Source organism: Thrips palmi, unplaced genomic scaffold, assembly GCF_012932325.1.
Source record: "Thrips palmi isolate BJ-2018 unplaced genomic scaffold, TpBJ-2018v1 HiC_scaffold_15, whole genome shotgun sequence".
NCBI lineage: Eukaryota > Metazoa > Arthropoda > Insecta > Thysanoptera > Thripidae > Thrips > Thrips palmi.
Window position 1 is genome coordinate 6,037,304 of NW_023144624.1, and position 22,540 is coordinate 6,059,843.

The 22,540-nt window shown below is 63.3% G+C and overlaps 1 protein-coding gene across 3 annotated transcripts in view; it reads left to right on the forward strand.

Annotated features, from left to right (window-relative positions):
- LOC117641430 (homeobox protein extradenticle) overlaps nt 1–22,540 on the forward strand; it is an 86,219-nt gene that overhangs the window by 56,502 nt on the left and 7,177 nt on the right. Inside the window, exons 3-8 of one of the 3 annotated variants that reach the window (XM_034378749.1) lie at nt 2,552–2,802; nt 7,272–7,462; nt 9,340–9,475; nt 10,761–10,878; nt 15,875–16,011; nt 18,731–18,772. In XM_034378749.1, coding sequence (XP_034234640.1) covers nt 2,552–2,802; nt 7,272–7,462; nt 9,340–9,475; nt 10,761–10,878; nt 15,875–16,011; nt 18,731–18,772 — 875 coding nt within the window. Of the gene's footprint in view, nt 1–2,551; nt 2,803–7,271; nt 7,463–9,339; nt 9,476–10,760; nt 10,879–15,874; nt 16,012–16,032; nt 16,588–18,730; nt 18,773–22,540 lie in introns of those variants that run through there. The other 2 variants (XM_034378751.1, XM_034378750.1) reach the window with 2 other exon arrangements.

The following is a 22,540-nucleotide window of genomic DNA, read 5'->3' on the forward strand; positions in this document are numbered from 1 at the left end:
CTCCTTCCTCCCTCGGCCTCCGGGGCCTCCAGGCCGCCAAGGAGACCGTTTGCTCGATCCACGGCGCCCGGGCGCCGTCGCGTGATGGCGTCCGACCCTGCCAAAAAACAGAGAGAGAATCGAACACTCCAAAAAATATGGATACACTAAGAAAGTGGCGCGGTGGGCTGGCGCGAACGCCGTGGCGGCAGGCTGTCCGGCGGCGGCGCTGCGTGCCGGGCCTGCCTACCCGCCAGGCGCCGTCCCGCCGCTGCCTCTGCTGCTTGGATTTGTTCCGCTCGAAATGGGCAAACGACGTTTTGTTTTACTTTTTTTAACAGAAAAATATTTATTTGATTGCCGAGAGCATTACCATTTCTCATTCCGCCGGCCGACACTTTGTCTTCATTGCTGCGGTCTTGGGGTGTGGCGGCGGGGCGGCGCGCTGAGCGTCCTTTTAAGTATCGGTTATTGCTGCAATGCCGTTCCCCCATTCTTTCCTCATTTCCCTCGATTCCTCCTCCGGCGCCGTTTCCCAGTGTGGCGGCGGCGATGACGGTGATGACGGCGTTGCGCGGGTCGGCCACCCTGTCTGTCTGCTGGGTCAAGGACGGCGTCGAGGACGTCGAGGCCGGCGCCCTTTACGACGCCCTTTATGCCTGCTTTATGCCAGCTTTATGTCCGTCTCCACCTGCAGCAGCAACAAGTGCTGCGAGTGCTGGCCGCCGGTGCAGCGCGGCGTGGAGTGTCGCCCTCTCCGCCGGCGGTCTTTGTTTTCACCCGGAGGAGGAGAAGCAGCCCTGGATGCTCTTCGGCCGGGCGTTGCACGTTGTCGCGAGTGCCGCTGCCTCCCGGACTATTGATTGCGGAGGGTGGCGTGGCGCGGCGCGTCAGGCCGCCGCTGGCTGGCGCTGCGGAGTGCGGATGGGAATTTAGTGGCGCTGTTTTGGCAGTGTCTCCGCGCCGCCCTGCTGCCGCCCTGCTGCCGCCCTGCGGCGCGACGCCGCCCTCCCGTGGCCCGGCCCGGCCCGGCCGCACTTAGCCCGTGTGCACATGGGTCCCATCATTAGTATCGACATAGTCATGTTTCAGCCTTCGCGGCCCCCTCTCTCTGTCTCTCTCTCGCTCCCACCCACCCCGTGCCTCGTGCCGCTGTTTAAACCTCACTAAGCGACGACGGCCATGCCGTGTCAAAACGTTGGGGGGGAGGGGGAATTTGGTGCCGCGTTTTGGTGGGAAGGAATCTTGTTTTGCTCGGTTGGCAACAGGGTGAAGGGCGACACACGCGCCGTGGAGAAAGGCGGACTTAATTTATGGTGGAGGAAGCGCGGAGCCGAGTCGCCGGCAGGACAAGGAGCTGCTGAGCCACTCCTCTCTCTCTCGCACCCCTTCGAGACGCGCCGCGAGTGCGACGGAGACAGCCTCTCTCCGGAATCAGGCGGCAGGGCCGGGCAGGGCCGGCAGGGCCGGGCAGGGCGCGCAGAGCGCCTCGGCGATGGAGTGGAGGCGACGTAGCGACGCGATATCTCAATATCTGGGCTCCTTGAATGGCTGTCAATAAATCAAACATTAATCTCATTTTTATCAGATGCCTCCTTCTCTTGCGAGCGCCGCGCCGCGGCGCTCTCTGGGTCGCGCGCCAGAGTGCGGGAGAGAGCGAGTGAGAGGAAGAGAGAGGGAGGAAGGGGGGCGAAAGAGTATGGAAAAGAGACGGAGAGATTTATGTCTGAATTAAACAGGCCGCGCGAGAGCGACTCTTGTCCGGCGCTGAAAGCCTTTCAAGTTGATCCTCCCCTCCGCCGTCACCCCCGTCCCCGTGCCCGATTGTATTGTGCGCGGGTGTGGCGCCGGGCGGGGCCGCGGGGCCAGGGCAGGCCAGGGCGTGGAGGTGTGCGGCGTGCCGGCGTGCCCCTTTGTTGGCTAGTGTAGAGTAGCGTAGATATGCATCCCCTCCCCCCCACCCTCTCCTTTTCTTGTTGTATTTGGTTCCCGTTGTTGCACCGGGCCGCGCCGCGCCGGGACTCCAGGCAGGGGTTGACGCGGCCGGTCCCGGCACCAGGACGGGCAGGACGGGTATCGCGTTACAGCGTCGGATTGTTCCTGTCGCCTCTCATCTCTGTCCGTCTCGGCGTGTCGTTTTGCCGCGGTTTAGCAGCCGCCTCTCTCGCTCTCTCTCCGCGCGCCGTCGCGCCGCCACCTCGGGGTGTCGTTGGCCATTTGTTGGATGCGTGACCTGTTTACACGCGCTTCCATCGGGAAGTGCATGGCAGCGCGCGCCGGCTGGAGGCCCGGAGGCCCGGAGGCTGGAGGGGAGAGAGATTGGAAGTGGTGGCGGGCTGGCGGCTGAGTGGGCGTGCTGCCTTGCCCTTGCCGCCTTGCCCTTGCTGGTTGGGCAGGTATAAAGAGAAGTGATATGTGGCGCGCTCCAACACGGGGAGCCTTTTTTCCCCTTTTCCTATCCCACAGACTGATTTTTTTTTTACTCGGATAGGTTCGACTTTCTTTTTCTTTTGACAAAATGGTTTTTGTTTTTCAACGTTGTTGACGGCCCTGTTTGCTTTGTGTGTTCCAGTTTTGAGCCTTCGCAACACCCAGGAGGAGGAGCCGCCCGACCCGCAGCTCATGAGGCTGGACAACATGCTGATCGCCGAGGGGGTGGCCGGGCCCGAGAAGGGAGGCGGCGCGGGGGCGGCGGCGTCGGCGTCGGCCGCGGCGTCGGGAGGACCGGGCCAGCCGGACAACGCCATCGAGCACTCGGACTACCGGGCCAAGCTGGCGCAGATCAGGCAAATCTACCACCAGGAACTCGAGAAATACGAACAGGTATGTGCACAGCCGGGCCCTCGGCCGGGCGGTCTGTCTGACGGAACCCCCGAGCGGGCGGGCGGACGGGCGGGGGTGGGGGCGCAACGCGCCGCTGCGTCCCCATCGACAAACCCGGTCCCTTTGCGTTGCCTCCGTTTTCCAGAATAGAATGGCGAAGGGTGAATTGGAGAGAGATCGCCGCCCGCTGCCGCCGAGGCGACTGGCGAGGCGAGTGGTGCCGCCCAGAGAGTCGGCCGGCCGGACTCGCCCCGCCCCATAAAAGTATAAAAAGTGGCAGTGAATACCCGCTGTGCTCCGCCGCGCCCCGCCCCCAGGAAGCCCTAAAACTTGGGGCTGGGCACTGGCAGTGGGGCTGCGGGGGCTGCAGGGCCTCGACGGCCACGCCACCTTGTCTGCCCGGCTGGCCGGCCTGCAGTTGCCGTCGGCGCCGTTTTCGAACTAAAAGTATTCGGCCAAGTTGGCGACAGAGTACGGCCAGCGCGGCACTCGGCGTCAGCCCCCTTTCTTTCCCCGCCACGGCTTGGCGCCCCGCTCCGCACTCCGCGGTCGAGTCGCTCTTTTCAGAAAGTATTCGTAATTCTTTGTCGCCCTTTGATGCCGGGCGCCACCCCAGCGCGCCAGTAAAGAAATGCAAATTGAATGGCGGCGCCCCGCGCGCCGCGCTCGGTTCGGGCGGCTGCGTGCCGGCCGTCGAGATGGCCGTCGAGCTGGCCGTCGAGCCGGCGGCTGGCCGTCGAGCTGGCCGTCGAGCTGGCCGTCGAGCTGGCCGTCGAGCTGGCCGTCGAGCTGGCCTCGGGTGGGGCGCCCCTGCGGCGTGGGCCGGCCCGCCGGCCGGGCGTGTGTTGCGGGCCGGCCTACCCCGCCTTCGTCAGGCGCTCCTCGTGGCCGCTGGAAGGCCGGCGCGCAATATCCCGTCGTGACAAGCGGCCGGGCCTTGACGGGGCGGAGGGCGCGGGGTCGCGGGGTCTACTAGAGGCTCGTTAAAGCGTTATTGCGTCAGTCTGTGCAGCTTGGTAGGTTAATGAAGAGTTAAACCCGTGTAGCACCTCCTTGGCGCGTAAAGTGTTTTGAGTGAAACCACGAGAGCGGGACGGGTCGGGCCCGGGGCGGGGCCCTGAGCCTGAGCCCGCACTGGGACGGGACGGGACGGGGTTGCGCGGCTGGCTGCTGAGCGTCGGTAGTAAAAGCGGGTCTCTTTACGACGTGGCGCTCAAACGCCGTGAAGCTGCGTGTCCGCCGCCCTCGTCATGGTGCTCCTCGCCGTGCTGCTCGCCGTGCGCCCCGCGCCATGCCCTCGATAAACTCGACTCATTACCTTGAGTGAAACTCTCTTCCCCTTTTCCTCTAGCTCTGTCTCTCTCTCTCTTGGCGGTAAATATTTTGAGGCGAGTCCCGCGCTGTTGTTGGTGGTGTTCTCGCCGAGGCTGCCGCACTGCACCTGACAGCCTTGCAAATTAGCGGAGGACGCGCTCCTTGACGTGGGGGTGGCGGGGCGGCGCGGCGCGGGGCGGATGGCTACTTGGCGCGCCGCGCCGCGGTAGCGCGTGTGGCGACGTTGGCGCTCTCGGTGGCGGGGCGTGGCCTGGCCGCGGTGCTCGTCGTGATCCCCTCCGCTCCCCCTCCCCGGCTGCTCTTTTCCTCGGCAACCCGTTGGCCCTCCTCGTCCCCGCCGTGCCGATCGGCTCGATACTCTCTCCGTGTGGCAGGCGGAATGTCGGAATTTCATCACGGCCACGGTGGCGCCGTGCCGTGCCGTGCCGCGCCGCGCCGCGCCGTGCCGTGGCCCCGGGGCTAATACACATTCCGGGACGTCGCCGGTGACGTCTGGCCAACGACTGTCGCGACGGCCGTCCGGCGGCGCTGTGCGTTGTGTGCGCCGGGCGATCGCGGGCCTCGCCGGGCCATTTCGGCCGGAACAAGCGGATGGCCGCCCCGCCCGGCCCCGCCCCACGGCCGCGATGCCGCGATGCCGTTTGATTTGTTGGCGGGGGCGACGTGGCCGACGTCCGGCGGGCCCGGCTCTGCGGTAGCAGCGTGTTTGCGATCGGGCCGACGGCCATCTCGGGCTGCTGGAGGATGTGGGCGCCGTTGGCGCTGGCCCGGTCGCGCTGGCCCACCTCGCACCTCTGATTTACCCCCTCCCCTCCGCGCGCCTCGGGAATGCAAAGCGTAATGTACGCCTTCCGGAAAAGACGGCGCCGACCCCCTCTTCCTTTTCCCTCCGTTCAATTTCCGCACGGCTCGGTCCGACGTTGCGCCGTGTCGTCGTTGCACCACTTTTTCCCTCTCTTTTTTTCCGCGGGTGGGGGCGGGTTCGATTCCCGGTGAGGGCCGGTGTTTTTTTTTGTTTTTGTTTGTTTGCGCTAGTGAGTGTAGTTAGAGATTCGCGCGCTGCAGATTTATTCCCGGCGGTGCCTGGCTGCGGTGAGGCGTGTGCTCGGCCGCGTTGGTCACGTCGACCGTATCCTTGATGCGAGCCGGCAGGCAGGCAGCTCTGGGCAGCCCTGGGCCCCGGCCGCGGTCCGGCAGGCCAGGCACAGCCGGGCATATCCTTCGGCGGCAAATCCTTGATTGCGACATGCTATTTCCTAATGGCTGCTTCCAATTTCCGGGCAGGAAGCAAGGGATGGCGGAGGGTCGGGGGGTTTTGCCTGGCCCGCCTGCCCTGCCCGGCCCTGCCCGGCCTGGAATAGGATGGGATAGGTGTCCTGGGATGTGGGGGAGATCGCCTGCCGGTGGCGCTGTTCGGTCGCCCTGGGACCGCCACGCCTCGGCCTCGGCTTCGGCGTCGCCTGCACTGGAAATAGTTGGGCAAGGAGGAGCCAGAGTGCTAATTCACGCGTATCTTGGACCGAAAGCTGTGCTGTCTATAAGGCGCTGAAAAACACTGAAAGCGTTCTGAAATACAGCCTCGTCGCGCCAACCGATCTTTTTCGAACGCTCGCTGCATTTTCTTTTTTTTTCGTTTTATTGCTTCTTTTTTTTCTCTCGCTCTCTGTCTCTCTCTTTCTATCTCCTTTGCCCCTCCTTGCGTCCAGGACGCCGTCGTACGTCTCGCCAGCGAGTCGCGCCGCCTTCTTTTTGCTTCCTTTCCCTTTTTCGTTTTCTTTTCTTCCCCCTCCGTTTTGTTATTTCCCCCCGCCGAGGTTTCCACTTCCTCTTGTTTCTCCCCGTTCGGCCTTCCGCCCTTAATGCCGGCCTCGCCACCGCCAGCCAGTGGCTCGCCAGTGGCTCGCCAGTGGCCCCGCCAGTGCCACCCGCCGGCCGGACAGACCGAGCGGCCAGCCAGCGCGGCCAGCGCTCGCCTCTCGTATATAAGGTCCTCATAAGTCAGGTTCCTGGGATGAGTCTGGCCCGGCCGGCCGGCCGGGGACCAGGCCCGAGGGAGGGGAGGGGGGCGGAGAACCCCTTATATTGGTCGCCGCCCCGCCGCGGTGCGTCCGGGGACGAGCCCAGGGACGAGTCCAGGGAACCCGGGGAATGGATCTCTCTGCGCGAGGCTGAGGCTGTTACCGGGCATCCGGGCTGGGCTGGGCAGAGCGGCCAGGCACGGCCACCCTGCGCAGCGTCGCCGCGTCCGAATGAATTGCTTATCAAGGCCGTCGTTACTCGGGGTGCAGGAAGGCGAAGGCTCGCCCGACTGGAACCGGGCCATTTTTGTTGTTTTTATTTGGGGGTTGTTCTTTTTATTCCTCCCGTCCCTTCCGTTTCCTCTTTTTATTTATGTTTTTATTTGGTGCGAGTCAATTTTGCGAAGTGGGATGTGGTGGGTGGACGCGGCGTGGCGTAGGTGGTCTGCAGAATGTTGCCGCCGCCTCATTGGCATGAGTGCCGTCCGCGTCGTCTTCCCCCTCCCCCCTCCCCCTTCCCCCTTTCGACCTGCCGGCGTCCATCACGCAACGATGGCGTGCACAATAAAAAGTGATAATTGTGACGTTTTTGGCGTGAGCCTCCCTTCTCTTTCGCGCCGTGCCGTGCCATGCCGTGCCCCCGATGGGGCGTCGCCGCCGTCGGGGACCTGCTGCCGCATTTGCCGGATGAGTTTGGGTGCCCCGCCTGCCTGGCTCTCGTGGTGGCGGCCCGGCGGCCTCCTCTCCCTGGGCTGGGCCTGCCCGGCCTGCCGCCGCCGCCGCCCCGGGGATGCGAGGAGACGGACTCCCGCCGTCTCCCTCACACTCACACACGGGGTGGTCTCCCCGAACGCGTCCTGGTCCAGATGTCGCGCTGGGGAGGAGCGGCCGCGGGGCGGCGGGCGGCGGGGAGAGTGAGCCATCCCGGTAATGGATCCCCAGGGAAGGCGGGGCGGGCGGCGCGGCGCGGCGCTCTCCGCGCGGGGCGTTGCTCGGTACGCACAAGTCAGCTTGCCGGCGCATCCATCTCGAGCCGTGTGGCGCTCGTGTTGCGTCGTCTGCTGCCCTGCTGTCCGCGGCCATGTTGTGACCACCCTGTTTCGTTTGTGCTTGCAGGCCTGCAGCGAGTTCACCACCCACGTAATGAACCTCCTCCGCGAGCAGTCGCGGACCAGGCCCATCACGCCCAAGGAGATCGAGCGGATGGTGCAGATCATCCACAAGAAATTCTCGTCCATCCAAATGCAGCTCAAGCAGTCGACGTGCGAAGCGGTCATGATCCTCCGGTCCAGGTTCCTCGACGCCAGGTACGTGTGTGTGAATGTGTGTCCGCGCGAACCGCCAATACCCCGTGCGTGGGAACGTCTTTCGACCGCGGGTTATTCGCGCACCCGTTGTTGCCATTACTTACGGTGCAGTGCTCTCTACGCGGAGCATTCGGTAGTTTGCTCTCCCTGCGTGGCGATGGCCGCGAGTCTCTGGACGGCGGGATGGCGTCTGCGTTTTGACGCCCCCGCGCCTCAGCCCTCCCCGAACACTTTCCGCGCCGAAGTTGCCGGGCCGGCGCAGCCGCGAGGCGAGGGGGAGCGCGTGGCGTGGGTCGGTCGGGTCGCCGCGCAGGTGCTGGGGGCTCGGGGCCGGCCGGGCCGGTCGGCGGGGGCGCCGGGCCTAGGTGGGCGGCGCGGGGCGCGCTGGATCCGGACCGCTGCTTGATCAATGTCGGCGAGGCCGGCGTCGTGTCCGGGAGGTTCGTCGCGCTGCCCTGGCGCTGCCTTGGCGGTCCTTGGCGGTGCTTGGTGCCGCCGCCTCCACGACCTCGTCCACGACCGTGGGCGGTAATGGTGTCCGCTGTAACTCAGTGGGAGGACAGGTGCGGCGCCACTGCCGCGCACCTACACTCGAAATAATTTGCCTGGCGAGGCCGGATTACCCTCTCCAAGGGCACAAGGCAAGGGGTGCGGGGCTGAAAAAAAACGACGCGGCACTGCCGGTACTTGAACCCGGGCCCGCGCCGCACTGCTGTCGCGTGCCGGGCCTGGACACTCGCGGCACTCCTCGCCGCCGCCGCCGGGGCCCTGACAAAGTTCATATCTTTTAACGCTGTTTTCCGACCCATCACTTCTACTTATATTACAACTCCTGGCAAAGTCTTCAAAAACTTAATAATGAAAACTTTGGGAAGGTCTATGTTATTATGGCGCGTCGGGTGCGCGGCAGCAGGCACGCCGGGGAGGGGGGGGGAGTTCCAAGTTCCTCGCGAGGTGTCTGGGGGAGGGAAGGGGGTCCGCGCCTCTCAACTTGCAAAGAGTGAGCATTATTCAGAACCGCGGAAGAGTGGGAAGTTACCCCGCATCGCCCGAGTCCCGCGTTGCGCCCAGTGCCCGGCCGGCCCGGCCCGGCGCGCCCCGTACCTGCTTTTCTACTTGAAACTTGTCTGTGCCGCGGCCGTGCCGCCTCATCTCCCCCGCTTTCTTTCCGGCCCTGTTTGTGTTTTGGGGTGGGTGCCCTCCTCGCAGTGTAGGTCGCGGCATAATCCTCGAATCGGCCGCTATTTACTGCGTCCTTGCCGCCAGCCGCGGCCTCGGTTTATTTACTTTTTATTTATTTGCCCGGGGCGGGGGTGGGGGTGAGAAGTGGGAGCGCGCCGCGGCCGCTGGAGTGACACTCGTTGGCCGCACCTGCGGCGTGACGCGGCAGCGCGCTTGTTTACGGTGTGCCCTTCCGCGGCTGGAGCGGCGCGCGGTGTGTCAGATCAGCGGCCTGTCCTCAAAGGGCTCGAAGGGACCAATGGGTACCTCGTTCCAAGAGCAATCGAGCGGTGTCCAATTCTAGTCCCACCCAATTGCGGACTCTGGCGCTCGAAACGTGTGTCTTGGTGTCCGCGCACCCAGACGCCCTCTGGCCCACGCCTTCGAGTGCCGTCTCGACAGCCGCGGATCAATCTGTCTGGCGCGGCTCGGCGCGGCACGGCGGCGCGTCCAGGTTTTATTAGGAAATTCCAGCCGCGTCGGAATGCCTGTTTGAGTGTGTAGGCCCGGCGCGGCCTGGAGGGGCGGGCGGGGCGGGGTGGATGCCGGCAGGCAGGCCGCGACTTTAGAGGAGGAATTGTTGTTGTTGTTGTTGCTAGCGTTGCTTTTACTTGGTTCGCCATTGTACTGACCTTTCTTTACTTTTCGTGTTGCAGGAGAAAGCGGCGGAATTTTAGCAAGCAGGCGTCGGAGATCCTGAACGAGTATTTCTATTCACACCTCAGCAACCCGTACCCGTCGGAGGAGGCCAAGGAGGAGCTGGCGAGGAAGTGTAGCATCACCGTTTCACAGGTGGGTGTCGCTCAGTGCGTCTAGCGTTGGGGTTTGGTCCCGTAATCTCTAAGAGGTTTGCCGCGTGAGTGTGGCGCTTCGGAACGAGGAGCAGGTCGTCAAGTCGTTACGCAGCCTTGGCTTCGGCCGAGGCCGGCCCGGTGGGGCCTGCTGGACCGGGTATCGCTCTATTAAAGCGAAATCCGAGGCCGGGCACGTAGCTAGCACACAGCGTGCCGCCCTTGGCGGGGCTGGCAGCCATCGCAGATTTACGGCGAGCCCTCTCTCTCTGGCCGGCGCTGCGGCGCGGAGTCCGCCAGCCGCTGCCGCCTCTGCCCCCAAAGAAAGCCGGCCGGGGATATTGAAAATGAAAATCCGATAAAAATAGCAATTAAGATTGGGAGCGAGCAATTAGCTGAGGTGCGGGACGGCGGGACGGAGGAGGGCGGGCGGGGTGCTCGGGAGGGTGGCGGCAGCGCCTCGCCCTCCAGTCTTGATTAAAGCCCGACTCTCTCGCCATCGCTCAGCGGGCGGTAGTCAGGACGACCCGGGCCTGCCTGGCTGCCTGGCCTTGCCGCCGGGCTGGCTGGCTGCCTGCCTGGCCGCCTGGCAGGGCCGCGAAGCCCTCCCATCCCAGGTGGGGCCGAGGGACTGCCAGAGACTCCCAATGATTGCCGGCATTGGCGCGAACCGTGTTTTTGTTGTTTTGGTCCGGGCGAACGGGCTGGCGGATCACGGCGGAGGCCTCGAGAAAGATTCCTCGTTATCTCGCGTGCGAGGAGTGAAGACCTGCGGGTAACTCGAGGAGGCGCGAAAAGAGCCTCTGATTGTTTTCTTGGTAATTGGCGCGGCAATGGCGCGGGCGGGCTTTGCTCGCATTTCTCGGCCTCTCAATGAGACGGCCACCGTTTAGTCGCTTTCAGGCTTAACGGTGTCGCCTCTTCCCTCTCTCTCTCGCTCTCATTTGCATATTGATAACGGACCATTAAGCGAGGCGCTGATTAAGACGAGAGCCCGGCCCGCCCCGTCCGGGCGACTGGCCCTTAGCCCCGGTCCGAGCCCTGCGCCTGCGAGGCCCTGGAAGGGAGACCCACGGGGCTCTGCCCGGCTCTGCCAAGGGCCAGGGCAAGCCAGGGCCGCCTCCTCAGGGCCCTGCTAGGCCCGGCCGCGTCGCGGCGCCCAAACTTGGCACCCCCTTAAGGTGGACGACGACGGCGGAATAGTTAACTGGGACGGCGGGGCTTGGCCCGAATCTGCCCCGTTGATTTGTTGCCCTTTGTCTAACGGGACGGTGTGTTTGTTGCAGGTGTCGAACTGGTTTGGAAACAAGCGGATACGATACAAGAAGAACATCGGCAAGGCGCAAGAGGAAGCCAACCTGTACGCCGCCAAGAAGGCCGCCGGCATGGGTGGCGACGACCGAGGTGAGTACTGGGGAGGGACTTGGCGCGGATGAGGGTGGCCGCCGTGGCGTTTGCATGGCGGCCTGGCCGTGTGTGGCGCGGTGCCGCCCCGCCCCGCCCGGGGCGTCGCTCACGTCAAACGATAAGCTTATCCAGGGCCGCGCCGCCGCGTCGCGCTGGAAGGCAAGCAGCCGTCGAAACGGGAGGCAAGGAATCTCGCCTGGTTCTGCGGACCGATTTTGAACAGCCCTTTCGTCGCTCTGTCTCCCTCCCACTCATGGGGCGCTCCTTTTAGGTGTGAGAGAGACGGAGCGACGAAACGCTGTCGCTGCACGCCCGTTGCACCGGCGGGGATCGAACCCGCGGCCTGTTTCGTTCGCTCAGTGACGTTGCTGCACTGCAAAGCGAAGGACGGCGAGGCGGATGGCGGAGGGAGATTGCGGGGGGAGGCAGGGGAGGGCCTGGCCGCGGGTGATAACGGGATGGGGCGGGGCGGGGCGCCGCAGATAAGGCGCCGGGGAAACAAAAGAAACCGAACCAGAGGCGAGCCAAGCCGCGCGGCCCCGCGCCCGTGGTCGGGAAGGGTAAAAAGCCAGGAGACGCCCCGCTCTATCCGTCTTGCCATCTCGGGGTGCCGCGCCGGGCCGCGCCCCGCCGTCTAACGAATACACGCGAGTCCAGAGTCCCTCCGCTCGCGGCGGACCATAGTGGTGGCGGTCGACTGGCTTTTTAGTGGAGGCTAACTGATGTGCGCCTCGCCCCGCCCCGCCCCTCCTAACCTACCCCAGCCGCCCCGCCCCGCCGCACCCCGCCTCGGTTTCGACTTGCCGCCGGCCTGATTTACTGCAAATGCGCGCTGCCATCCTACCCCCAGGTCAGTTCTCGATAAGACCCCCCGGGGGTGGGGGTGAGGGGGCCGAGGCGGGGGCGCCCCGCGGGGACAGGCCGGCCTTCCCCGGGGGGCTGGGCCCGGCTAGGGGCGGGGCACCTTGGCTAGTGCACGCCGGTGCGTGCGTGTGTGTGCGGCTTGTTTTTCGGGGTGCGATCTGGATCGGCACAGCCCCGCGCAGCCCTGGCTGTTTTATGCGGTCCGTGCGCGTCCGCTCCGCTCCACTCCGCTCCACTCCGCCCCGCCGCAACGTGCGCTTCGATTTGCGAGGCGCGACGGAAGCAGGGCGAGGTAGGGAGTCCACTCACGTGCGACTCGTATATTGCCGGTGCCACACGCGGTTATTTGAGCCGGTTGTCGCCCGGGTTCAAATCCCGCGGTGACTTATTTTCTTCCCACCTTGGGCTTTTTTTTTTGTTCGGGGCCGTGGCTGAGGACGCGTCCTTGGGCTGGCATTATAAGGGCGCAGGGCTGACCTGGCGAAGGGGATGGAGGGGATGAATTTTGGGAGAAATTGCAAGTGAGGTGGGGTGGGGTGGGGAGGGCCCCGGCGAGGGGGTGGCCGCGCCGCGCGGTGGGCTCGGCCCGGCCCGGCCGGCAGCGTGGAGACGTATTGTGTATTCAGGAGGAGTGCACCGTTTCGTGACGATGTTGGGAATGGGGCCGAATGCCGCTGAGAGGGGGTTGGCGTGCCGTGGCGTGGCCTGGTCTGGCCTGGTCTGGCCCTAGCTCCACTATTTCCATTTCGCTGCTCTCGACAGTTCAGGAGATGTGCCCCCCGGCCCAACCCGGCCCAACCGGGCCCCGCCGAGGCCGGGGGCCCCACGCCACCCACAGCCTTCCTGCCGAAGGATGCCCTCTACCTGGAGGGTTGCCATGACGCGCCGACCCGGCCGCGCTGTTTTTTACAGCAGTCTTTTTCCCACCTTTTCCAACAGTCTTTCGAAAATTGGCGACGGGTTTGTTCCCCGGCGGGGCGCATGGGTGAAGTGGTGGTGCCGACTGGTCTGCCGGCGAATATTTGGCGCCTTCGTCACAGCAGCGTTCCCCGCGGCTGCCGTGCCTGCGTTGTTTGGGTCGGTGGCAGTGCAGGCGGTGCGGGCGGCGGCCGCTGGGCGCCGAAACTGCCCCCATCCCCACCACCCCGAGTCTAACGCCCCCGCGCGCTGCCGCCGCCCCTTCCCGCAGCCCCCGCGACGACAAGCAGGGCCTTGCCTTGCCCCCCGCCCGCCTTTGTTTGCGGCCCGCCGCGCTCTTCCCGAGTATCTTTGCGTTTTCTTGGGGTTGTTTGCGTCGCCCTGCGTCGCCGGCCGGCGGAGTGCGGCAGTGCGACACACGCATGACGCGCTGCCTCGCCTCGCCTCGCCTCGTTGAGGTTCGAGTCGCTTTGATCTGATTAATAGTTGGCGCGCGCCCCGCCCCGCCCCGCCGCGCGTGCCCCTTGAACTTGGCCTATAATGCCGACTCTCCCCGCCCCGCCCCTCCGCCCTCCATAAATCTAGTTAAAGGCCGCTCGTGGCGCTGCGCGCTGCGCCGCGCGGCGTGCCGTAGGGGGGCTGTTTTTACCGGGGGCGCGAGTCAGGCCTCGGACCGCGGCGCTGACCTACTCACGAAACGCCGACGCGCAGCGTTGCCACCGCCAACTGTCCACTGCTGCTGCAACGTTGCAAAAGCGACTTATATTTATATATTTTATATTTTTTTCTTTCCTCTTTCGCCACTGTGTTGTGTAGAACGGAGGGAGTTGCAGTGGGGCCCTTTGGCGCTGCATGCGTGGAGGGGGCGGGCCGGGCCGAGAGATCTCAAACTCATAATACAGCGCAAACTTTCCCTCGGTCCCTGCTTTTTTCGCTCCCCCTCGCGCGCTCCAAAGTCCCCGCAGTGGCAGTGGCGGCTGGCTGGCTGGCTGGCGGAGTTTTTGGCGACGGCAGTGATAAGAATTCCGCTGGCGACGAAAAGGCTGGGATGAGAGAAGAATGTTGAAAATACAAAGTCTTGGTCGTCGGCAGTCGCGCCGCGGGGAGGCGGGCTTGGCCCTTGGCTTGGCCCCGGCGGGGGAGGCTGGATGTTAGTTTTGCCGCTCCGCTCCGCTTCGCCCGGATTATGCGATAGGCCGATCGGGAAGAGGGTAGCAGCCCGGCACTGCGAATCATTGACGCCGCGGTGCCAATGGGTGCCAAGCTGCGGGGCCGCGTGCCGGACGCAGCTGCCTCCAAGAGGTGCCGGTCCGGCCGCTTGCGAGGTTTTCCAACGGAAATCGACAGGGCCCTGCTGTTTTCTTTTCTCATTTTTGTCGTGCTTTTTTCCGGTCCGCGTACTCGCTCGGCGCGCGGCGCCTCGGCTCAGCCTTGCCCGGCTCGGCTCGGCCCGGACTAGCCCCGGCCTGTAGGTCCCGGCTGAATGGGTCGGGCGCAGGGCCGGTCGAGCGCGGCGGGCCGAGCGCCCAAGGCAGCCCAAGGCAGCCGAAGCCTGAACGCTGAGCATCTCGCTTGCGCGATTTTAGATTGACTCGAATAAATCTCATTCCTTCCAACCGGCTTCCCCTCCCCTCCCCCTCGCCTGTGCCCCTGCTGCCCCCTGCTCCCCTTCGCCGACCGCCCTTTCTGCCGTTTGCTTGCTCGCCCCGATTATGTTTTTTTTTTCCTTCCTTTTTTTGCGTTAAATGGAAATTGCGAGAAATGAGGAAATTGCTTTGCACTGCGGTTGGGTGGAGTCTGAGCTGCCGCGGCGGCCGCGCGGTGGTCGGTTGGTTTTAGTTGGGGGTGAGGGGGCGACCGAGTGGTGGGCAGGGTGTTGTTGGCCGGCCCCTCCGCCCTCCCTTTTTTTTTGCAGATGAGCAGCGATTCAATTGAAGTTATTCTCGATTCCCGACACTGCTTTTGTTTGGTGCCGCCAGTGGCGCTGCTGCTGCCGCCGCCGCCTCTACCGGACCCAAGTAGTTTTTGGCGCTGCGTTGTCCTTTCTCTATCTCCCTTTCTATCCGCATCGACGCGACCCGCCCCGCCCCGCCGCGACGCCGACCTTGCCGCACCGGTCTCTTCTCTCCGCCTCGCTCGGCCAATCTTATTTTTGTGCTGCGGTTAACGGCGGCCGCGTCGTCGTCCATCGTGCCGCCCGGCTCTCCTCTCTCTCTCTCTCTCCCTCTCTCTATCTCTCGCGGACCTTGGCGGCGTCGGGGCGTCGCTCCTCCGATTTTGTTTTCGACGGGGGGAAGTCCCCGTGGGGAGGCCGCGGGGGTCGAGTAAACGGAATTTAAAAATGCGGAAGGCAAGTCGAGTGTGGGCCGAGCCAAGGTAGATTTTGGGAGCTATCAATATGGCTGTGCCGGGCTGTGTACGCCGGGCCGTGCGATGCCGCGCGGGGCCTCGCGGCGCCAGCCCCGCCAGCCAGCTGAGCTGGTGGGATAAAGGCAGAGGGGGAAGGGCAGAAAAGGAAGAGGAGAAAAAAGGCGGGAAACGAAATGGAGTTAATAAATCACGAGTGTGTAATGTTGCCCCTGACAGTCTGAATGGTTGTGTGCCGCGCGGGGTGGGGTGAGGTGGGGAGGGGCGCGGCGGGGCGGGGGTGGCGCGGCCGGGATTAGGCTGCGGGGCGGGGTGGGGCGGGGCGGGGCGGGCTAGCTATCCGTAGGCGCGGAAAAGCGCGGGCGCGTCGCTTTCCTCTGCGAAGCTCCCTTTTCTTTTTCTGAGAGCGGCCCCCGTCGGCCCGCCCCGTGCCTCGCGATGGCTGCGCGGCGTGGCGGGCGGTGCCGTGGCACTCGGCGGCGAAGAGGCTGCGAGGGGCGGGGAGCGGAGCGTCGCGCGGCGCGGCGGCAATTTTCGGAAACCGCGCGTATTGATGTTGTTGTGTTAGGTCCGCGCGCTCGCGGCTTTTATTATATATTTTTTATTTTTTCGCCAGCCCTCTTTCGCTATTCCTCTGGTGCGCCCTTCCCGGCTGAACCCGGGCCCCAGGTGCTTCGCGCGCGGCTCCCCCTCCTCCCCCTCCCCTTTCTCTCTGCCGCCACTCCCGGCATGAAAATTTTAATCGGACGTCCGTGACAACACACATGTGCGTCACGCGCCCTCCTCGACGAAATATTGGCTGTTTTGTTTGTTTGCTCACGTTGTTGTTGTTGTTTGCTTGCAGGCGCCTCGCCCTACAGCCTGGGGCCGCCGTCACAAGGGACGCCGACGCCGATGATGTCCCCGGCGCCGGGCCAGGACTCGATGGGCTACTCCATGGGCATGAACGGCGACTACTCGTCGCCCATGTCAGGGTCGCAGGTGGGTGGCCCCGGATACTGGCCCGGCTCCACGCCCAGCCCCTAACCCCCAGCCCCCCCTAAGCCCCTCCCCTCCTCGGCCCTGCCCCCCACGCCCCCCAGTGGCGCCAGGGCCCCGGCGTGAAGCCCTCACGCTTTGTGATACGCCTCAAGTATACGCCTTGTACATAGAATGACATGAGTGTGGTGCCGGCCGGACGGGACGCCTGAGTGTGTGTGCGTGTGTATGTCTGTCTGTGTGTGTGTATGTGTGTGTGTGTGGGCGGCCCGGGGCGGAAGCGGCCGGGCTTGATGAGTTCGGTCGCGTGCAAGTCAAGTTCGACTGCGGCCTTCCGCCGCCGGGTCCCCACGCCCCTCCCTCCGCTCCATTGCAAACGGACCGACGCCCAGACCCGCCGCCTTATTTGCGCGGGTTTCCAAACGTATACGACGCGTTTTTCAGTTTTGAATTAAAAACTTTTCGTTTCATCTTGTTTTCGGAGAAGGCACACGGGGTGTGCGCGTTTGTTTTGTTGGCATTGTTATTACGTTGTTTCGCACACTCGTCTGTGTGTCGTTTGTAGCTTATGTATTTTTGTACGTCTTTTGCGAAAGTTTTGGTCCCCTTTTTTAAAGTTTTGTTTTCCGGGCGGTTCGCCGTTTGCCATGGAGTGGCTGGGCCTGGCCGCCTGGCCGGGCGCCCCCGACTCGGTGCGGCCGGTGCGTCCTGCACAATCCAATTTTTAACTCATTTGTACCCACAGGCATTTTATTTAGGTGATGACTTTTTTGTACAGACCTTTTAACTTATACGAGAAAAACTACTGTGCATTTATGTAACTTGATAAGGGTAATACGAGTATACCAGAAAAGAAAATGTTTTTACTGCATTTGCGTCGGTTGGAAAACGAGAATTTTTAGCGGATGTTGCACATCCTAATTTAATGATTGTTTTTTTATGAATTTTACTTGTACGAAAACTTGATTGTATTAACGCATAAGGGTAATATGAGTATACCAATTTCTGTCTTTACTTTGCCTCAAAGGGAAAGAGAGTGTAAATTTATTTGGCCGTTTGGCGATAGGGACGTTGCACGCCCCGACCCGAACTCACAGTGGGCATGAATGGGTTAAAGTGTGTAGTGGTTGGCATCTCTGAACAAAACGCTTTGCGGTAGCACACTATCATGTAAAGTACAAATATTTGATCTATTTAACTTTATTTTTATTAGAAACGGAAACATGAAAGTATGCGTAAGATAATGAAATTGTCCTTAAGTACGTAAGCAGCGGGCGACGCGCCTCCCCGGCATGGTGGCCCGCGTCGCGCACGCCCGAGTCCGCTGCAAAGCGACCACCTCTTTGAGCTGACGACGAAAACACGTTCGGCGCGAGCTGAACCCCGTGCTTGCGCGTGGCGTGCTTCGCGCCGAACGTGTCGTCCGCGTGGCCTGGCCTGGCCTAGCCTCGCCTAGCCTCGCCCGGGTCCGGCTCGGCGTGCGCGCCTCGCGGGGAGGCCACTCCGGCCAGGTGGCGGCCGCTATCCGCGTCCGCGGCGCCGCGTCGACGGCGCACCACGCCCCTCGCTGGCGGCGTGGCGCGTCTCTGGCGGCGCGCGGCCGGCAGGTAGCGCCCGTGGTGGCCGCGGTGGCCGTGCCGGGCAGGGCCGCCCTCTGCCCTTAAATGTCCCTTAAAGCTTTGATTGGATACTGCAGGGGGAGCTCGGACCACCTCATATCATCCTTGTTTTGTTTTTTGTTTTAAGCATCACATTTTATGTTGTTTTCTGTAGGCTAACTTTTAATTTTCCCATTTTTTTTGTGTATCTTGGTTTTAGGTATAATAATTTTTAATAGGTTAACGCTTACTTTAAATATAAGAGATAAAAATCTTGAGTATTGTAAAATTATACAATTTAGTGATAAGTCTAGGATTAGACCAAGTATACGGATAATTATAAATAAATGACTACAAGAATTGTTATGAATCTGTAAGCTTAGGATTTGTATGATTGTTGTGGTGGCCCTGTACTGACTCAGGGTTCCCTCTGTGTGGCAATGTACGCCTTTTTTTGTATTTCTGTGAGAAACAAAAATAAAGTTGTTTGACATTTGGCGGAATTTGTAGCATTAGCTGAGCCCTAGGCTCTTTTCCCGCATGGCAACCACACTAACTGCACAAAATAACATTACATTAAGTGACGAAAGTAACGGAGCAAAGTAAATCAAATACTTTAATTACAAATACCGATAGGACTTTTTCATTTGTCGGTCAGCTTCTGGACTGCGCTACATATTTCTTTGGTGAAGTCACTTACTGTGATGTTGATCGTTTGCTAGCTGTCTAGTCTTGTTGGCACAGAGAACACGACCGAAACTAGCGTGGAGTGGATGGGCAGACTGAATAACACTAGGACACTAGGGGCTCGTGTGCGCTTTGTCTTTGTCTCACTCACCTCCGTGCCGCGCTGCCGCGCACGGTAACAGCATGCTTCTCTAAACTTGTCTCCTAAAACGGCGCGCTGACTTGGGGCCGAGTCCTCGACGCGGTCCTCGAGTCCTCCACCCCGGTCCTTTCCTTTTCGGCCAAATTCTGCGGAGCGCCGCCCTCGGCTCCCCGTCGGCCCGCGCGGACGACGGGGAGCCTAGCGCGAGCGTCGAGTCGAAATCTTGGAACTTGAAACTGGAACTGGGAACTGTGGTGGTTTGAGTCTAATGCTGTGTCGGGTGGTTGTGTTGCAGCCGTACGCTGAGGCCGGCATGGGCTACGACCCAATGCACCAGGTGAGCATCTCCAGCAGACACACACACTGTAGAAAAAGGATCGTTAGTGACACACTGGGCTGGCCGCCCCGCCCTCGAGACGCCACACCCCGGTCGGACAGGGGGCGGGGCGGGGCGGGGCGGGGCGAGGCGTCCCTTCCACTGAGTGCCCGCGCGAACAATGGCGTGGCGCCGTGATACGCGGGGAAGCTTCCATTGGCTGCACTATACACTACATTATGCCAACGCTACAGTGTCGCTGCTATGAGAAATTACGCGGTCAGAAATGAAAGCTCGGGGCCGCGTCGCAAGGGGGCTGATGACTTACAAGTCACGAGAAGCTGGCGAGGTAGCGAGAGAGAGAGAGAGAGAGGAGGGATAGAAGTGGGAAAAGGAACACATGCGGTGCAGGACGGGGGTATTGCCCGTGCCCTTCGCAGCAGGGGGTAGCGACGCCGCCGGCCGCACGATGGCCATGGCACGGCGGTGTGGGGTGCTCGAAGTGAAGGCGCCCGGCTCGGCGTGCCTTGGCGCCTGACGACCGGCGGGTAGGCAGGCCCGCCACACTGGCGAGCTCGGCGGGCCGGCCCACGCTGCAGGCTGAATGCCCGGCTCTGCTCGAGGTGTCCGCGGGGTGGCGGCGGGTACACCGCACCGACGCCGTCCGTGGCGGCACGGTGGCGGCACGTCGCGAAAACGCGCGGAATACTGCCCTGACTTACGGAGCCCAGACACGCGAGGCAGTACATGCCCACACGTGTACATCTAATGTGCACGCGCACGAACACTGTGTGTCTGCGCGCGCGCGCGTGTGTGTGTGTGTGTGAGAGTGCGTGCGTGTGCGGGCATAGAGCATGCACAGTGTTCGCATATGTGAGTGTGTGTCGCCCCCCGGCGAGCGGGGTTGCGGGGGCGGCGGGGGCCCGGGGAGGGACGGAGGAGGAGTATTGTGTGGGAGGACGTACAACCAGTGCGTTGTTATCCAGCCCTACGAAAGCCACACACACAGTCTCACGCACGCGTGCGCGCGCACACAAAGCCTCGCCAGCCCGCGCCAGCCGGCCCTTCCCACCGGAGGAGACCGCCACGGTTCTGCCAAGGTTTTCTCGGCAGTCTTGGTCTTGCGGACTGTTTGGTAAAAGGGTTTTCCTGGGCGTCGTAGACGTCCCCTCTCGAAGCCACCCCCGCGTTTCCACGACTGCCCGCAACGCAACGCTGCGGCGACGTGCGGGCCGTGACGGAGGGAATCGGTAACGAGGAATTAAACTCAGAGCGGCCAGGCCATGCTGGCAGCCCGGAAGGCAGGCAGGCAGCCAGGCAGCCACCCCCGGCGGCGTAAAGTCTTGCAGTTTATCGCTGGGCGACGCGCCCTGCTCTCTATCGGCGGCCATGACGGCGGCCATGAGGGCTGCCGTGCCGTGCCGGGGGCCACGGCCAGCAACACATGATCGGCCACTTGCTGCGGGCCGCGGAGCCGCGGGGAGGCGCACTGGAAGCGGCCGTCGCGGCTGATGATGCCTAATTCTTGTCAGCGTAAAAATGGCGCTCAAGGGGCGGGCCCGGCGGGCCGGCCGGAGTGACTTGAGTGCGGCGGTGGGGCGCGGGCGAGCTCGCATTGTGCCCATTGTCTCCGAAAAGTTAGCCTCGCCGCAGCTGCGCTGCTACCGGTGCACTCCAGGACGAGCTGGCGCAGTCCCGCCGGAGCACTGTCGCATGCCACCGCACGCCAGGGGCACTGTGGTGCATCGGCCTGCTGAATTTGTCCGGCCGTACGAGGAGGGGAAAGACGGGCAACATTTTTGCGGTTTTGGCTGCTCGCGAGCGGAGGGAGGGAAGGAGGGAGAGGTGGAGCCGGGAGAGAAGGATGGAGAGAGGTCTTCATCTTGTAATCCCTTATATGTGTGCGACAACAGACCGAGCAGGGAACAATTTATTGGTAAGGCTAGGGGTCGGCGGGCGTGGCGCCGCGCGCTCTGAGCTATCTCACGGAGGGCCCCAGCCCAGGGCGGCGCAGCCCCGCGCAGGAGGGCTCCATCCGATCTTTGCTTTCTCTCTTTCTGCGCGTCCGACCCCCTCCACCCCTCCCTCTCCGTGAAGAAGAGGAAAAGCTTCCTCTGCGGTGTAACCGCCAGCCACACGAGTCGCGTCGAACAAAGGAGCAAGATTCTGTTTCGCTGCCTTTCTCCTTGTTCGCACAAGTCTACTTTGCGTCAGGCGCGGCGTGGCGTGGCGCGGCGTGGCGCGGCGGCAGCGTGGGAACAAGGAGCGACCGAAACGGAGACAGAGAGAGACGGAAAAAGGGCTCCAACCCCGTGCTATGATTTGCCACCCTGTTTTCCCAACAGATATCACTCGCCCCCTCCGGCCCCGCCCCCTGCGGGCCCCTTGCCGCCGGCGGGGCCGCGCTGTGGAGCCGAGCGGAGCCGAGCGGAGGCCCGGGTCCTTTTCCACCAAAGTTACGAGTTAAAATAAATAATTCTCAGCCGAAGCCCCCCCCCCCTTTTCCCCCTATCGGCTCCTCGGGCGTTGCGTCGCGGATTCCTCGGCGCCCTTAGTCCTTACTGCTCGTCGCCTGCGGTCCTTCGGTCCTTTTACTGCGGGACTTTTAAGGACTGGCCGGCTGGCCTTTGGCTGCCTTTGGCTCGGACCGCCGCGCCCCGCCCCGCCCCGCCGCACGGATGGCGCTCTGGGGACCGAATCACTCCCCTGACCCTCGTCTTTTCATTGCGTCGAGACGTCTATTGAAAGGTGCGCCGACCCCCTTCCCTCCGCCTCTCTCTTTCCTGCGGCCATGCCGCGAGTCGCACCGGTGCGGCGCAGCGGCGGAGGGGGAAATTTATAACCAATCAGTTTAGCGTCGCGCGCGTCTTTCTTGAAAAGTTGGTCGCCGCTGCGGAGCTGCGGATGGTGGCGCAGTGTCGCCGCGGGCGGTAATCATCTGGAGGGAGCTCTCGGGACGGGCGGCAACTCTACATCGAGGAGGTGGAGGGAGGTGCACTGTGAAAAGCAGCGACTTGGGTAGGAAACAGCGCAAGCTTTGCACAGCACCGCGCGCGTCGTGGCCGTCGACGGCGAGGTCGGAGGCCCCCGGGTGGCGGGCAGTCCCGCCGCGCCGGCGTGTGCGCCGGGCCGGCCCGCGCAGCACGGCGCTTGGCCGAGCTAGAAGCCGACAGGCTGGCGCTTGACGCTGCCGGCAGAGTCCGAAACGGGGCTTCGTCGCGGTGTCTCTCTCGGACGCGTGGGGCGTCGCGTGGGGGTGCGAGAGAGACAGAGCGACGAGGCGCGCCGTGTTGGAATGAGCGCCTGCTGGCTGACGCGGGCCGCGGGAGGCAAGAAGATAAAGTGCCGGACGCTGAGTCCAAGAGGCGAGCCGACTCCTTACGACCCATACGCCTGCCCGGCGAGGCCAGGCCCGGCCAGGCCTGCTGGCTGGGGCGGTCTGGCCGCACCCCGCCGACCGGGCCCCCTTTTATACCGAGCAGGTGTTCCCAGGAGCCAATTTAATCGCCGTTATGCGTCGCGGGCGGGGTGAGGCGGGGCGGGGCGGGGCGGGCGGCGGCCGCTGCCACTCCATCGGCCGTATAACTCAAGCTGCATTCGTCATCGGAACGGCCGGCGTGGCGCGCTACTGAAATTTTCACGATGCAAGCGGAAAAGCGATTTTGCGAGTAGCGGACGGCCTGACGGCCTGGCGGCGGTGGTTCGGCCGGGCCGTGGAGGGCGGCCTGAGAGCGCGTTGCCTCTCTCTCTATCTCCCCTCCCCGGGCGGCTGAATGTCGCCGTCGTGCC